Consider the following 2500-nt stretch of genomic DNA (forward strand, 5'->3'; position numbering starts at 1 on the left):
TATGTTGTTCTTGTCTTTAATATTACACAAAAAACACTCCAACGCAGTCTAAATATAGACCTTGCTCTAACATACGTCACGCACACAGACAAACACGTGATTGCAAGCATCAGATCGCCCTGATCTTCCCCGAAGCATCAGATTAGTTTTACCGAATTTTCTTCCTTGCAGTTCGCGCGTCCCGAGCGTCGTGGGCGAGCGGGCCTGTGATTAGGCAGACGTCTGGGGGAAGCCGAACCAGATGGAAAGTTTTTTGCCCCAAGATATAAGTATAAGCGAAGTCCTATAACTCTGCAGAAGATAGGCGCAGCAATCCCCGAATATGCAAATTCTCGGGCCAGTTTGATATTCCGCCACCCGGAGCCAAGGAAAGTTCCCGCCATGGATTACACCTGCAGCGACTGCGGCAAGACCTTCAGCAGGAGCATCAACCTGACGCTCCACACGCGGGTTCACACGGGCGAGAAGCCGCACGCCTGCGACGTGTGCGGGAGGGGCTTCACGCAGAAGAGCAGCCTGAACACGCACCGCAGGATCCACACGGGCGAGAAGCCCTACGAGTGCCCCGAGTGCGACAAGAAGTTCAGCGCCAAGAACGGCTTCGACAGCCACATGCGGATGCACTCGGGCGAGAAGCCCTTCCGCTGCGGCGAGTGCGGCCAGGGCTTCAACCAGAAGAGCACCCTCAACGCCCACCTGAGGTCCCACACGGGCGAGCGGCCCTACGGCTGCCCGCAGTGCGGCAAGCGCTTCCTGGTCAAGGTCCACCTGGACGAGCACTTCCTCATCCACACGGGCGAGAAACCTCACGCGTGCGCCGAGTGCGGCAAGCGGTTCGTGCAGAAGGTCAACCTCCACAACCACGAGCGCATCCACACAGGTGAGAAGCCCCACTCGTGCCCCGTGTGCGGCAAAAGTTTCATCCAGAAGAGCTACCTGACGATCCACAAGCGCATCCACACAAACGAGAAGCCGTACGTGTGCTCGGACTGCGGCAAGTGCTTCCGGTCCAAGGGGGACCTCAACGGCCACATGCGAGTCCACCTCAAGGGCGCTGCCGACGCGACGAGCAAGAAAAAGGCCTCGAAGACCAAACTCGAAGCGCCCTTAGAGCCCGCCCGCCCGCAGGACTTCCCGCTGGACTATCCGCTGGACTTCCCCGTGCCCTTCGTCAGCATAGACACGAGCCCGAGGGCCTTCGGCGGGCAGCAGGGCCTCGACTACCTTCTCAACGGCGGAGGCGACCGCCCGCGGCTGCACTGCGGCTTCTCGCACGACGCGCTCTCGCCGCCGCCCGCGCCCGGCTGCGAGGGCGGCTTCGACGACGACATCGTCATCAAGGAAGAAATTGTGGAATGAAAACCCGGCACAAAATAGTCGACAATTTTTTATTTGAAATAAAAAATTACTTTTCCTTTATTTTTAGGTGAAATTAATTGTGGTCTTGTTACTCTCTCAGTGCCATAGTAATATGACGTCTTTGTTCCTATAATGTATACTGAGACATTTCTGTATGAATGAATAAAATGATTATTTTGGTTATGTTGGCATTTCTCTTATTAACATCAGCGGCATAATCTATCTCTATACAGACATATATTTTGCAAACTCATAATCACATGTACATACATACTGACGAAATATATCATATACAGTGAGTTAAATTACTGCTTGAGTAATATTACGGAAAAAATACACATATAACACACAAACACACACACACACACACCACACACACACACACACACACACACACACACACACACACACACACACACACACACACACACACACACACACACACACACATATATATATATATATATATATATATATATATATATATATATATATATATATATTCATATGCATATATATATATGTATATATCGCATATATATGTATATGTATATATATGTGCATATAAGTGTATATGATATATATATATATATATATATATATATATATATATTATATATATATATATATATATATATATATATATATATATATATATATATATATATATATATATATATATTTACACACACACACACACACACTCACACACACACTCACACAGTGTGTCAGTTTGAAATTATGAGTAAGGTAGAATCTCCATGTTGATAGTAATACATACACGACATTTTCCTTCTTATTCTTCTCTACCAACTACACTCGGATTTTAAAGTTGTGGATTTAAACTGATTAGAGGAACAATTAATAACATATGTGCTTGTGTGTGTGTGTGTGTGAGAGAGAGAGAGAGAGAGAGAGAGAGAGAGAGAGAGAGAGAGAGAGAGAGAGAGAGAGAGAGAGAGAGAATGGGAGGGGGGGTTGATAAGATTTAAACATGTACAGATCGATAGTCTGATAAGTTGATGGATAGACAGATAAACAAATGAATAGATAAAAAAGAACACGGGCGAAAGGAAGCTAAAAAAAAAAAATAAAAAAAATGACCCAACACAGGACACATCACACCAGATCTCAGCGAAAC

General features: G+C 46.3%; 1 protein-coding gene across 7 annotated transcripts in view; it reads left to right on the forward strand.

The window, feature by feature from the left end:
• The window catches only part of LOC138867357 (zinc finger protein 771-like), an 11202-nt gene extending 9660 nt beyond the window's left edge, over positions 1 to 1542 (forward strand). For all 7 annotated transcript variants that reach the window (XM_070142629.1, XM_070142633.1, XM_070142630.1 and 4 more), the window contains one exon: positions 172 to 1542. In XM_070142629.1, coding sequence (XP_069998730.1) covers positions 382 to 1359 — 978 coding nt within the window. In that variant the 5' untranslated portion in view covers positions 172 to 381 and the 3' untranslated portion in view covers positions 1360 to 1542. The remainder of the gene's footprint in view (positions 1 to 171) is intronic.
• The last annotated feature ends 958 nt before the right edge of the window (positions 1543 to 2500 follow it).

The sequence above is a fragment of the Penaeus vannamei genome, chromosome 29, assembly GCF_042767895.1.
Source record: "Penaeus vannamei isolate JL-2024 chromosome 29, ASM4276789v1, whole genome shotgun sequence".
NCBI lineage: Eukaryota > Metazoa > Arthropoda > Malacostraca > Decapoda > Penaeidae > Penaeus > Penaeus vannamei.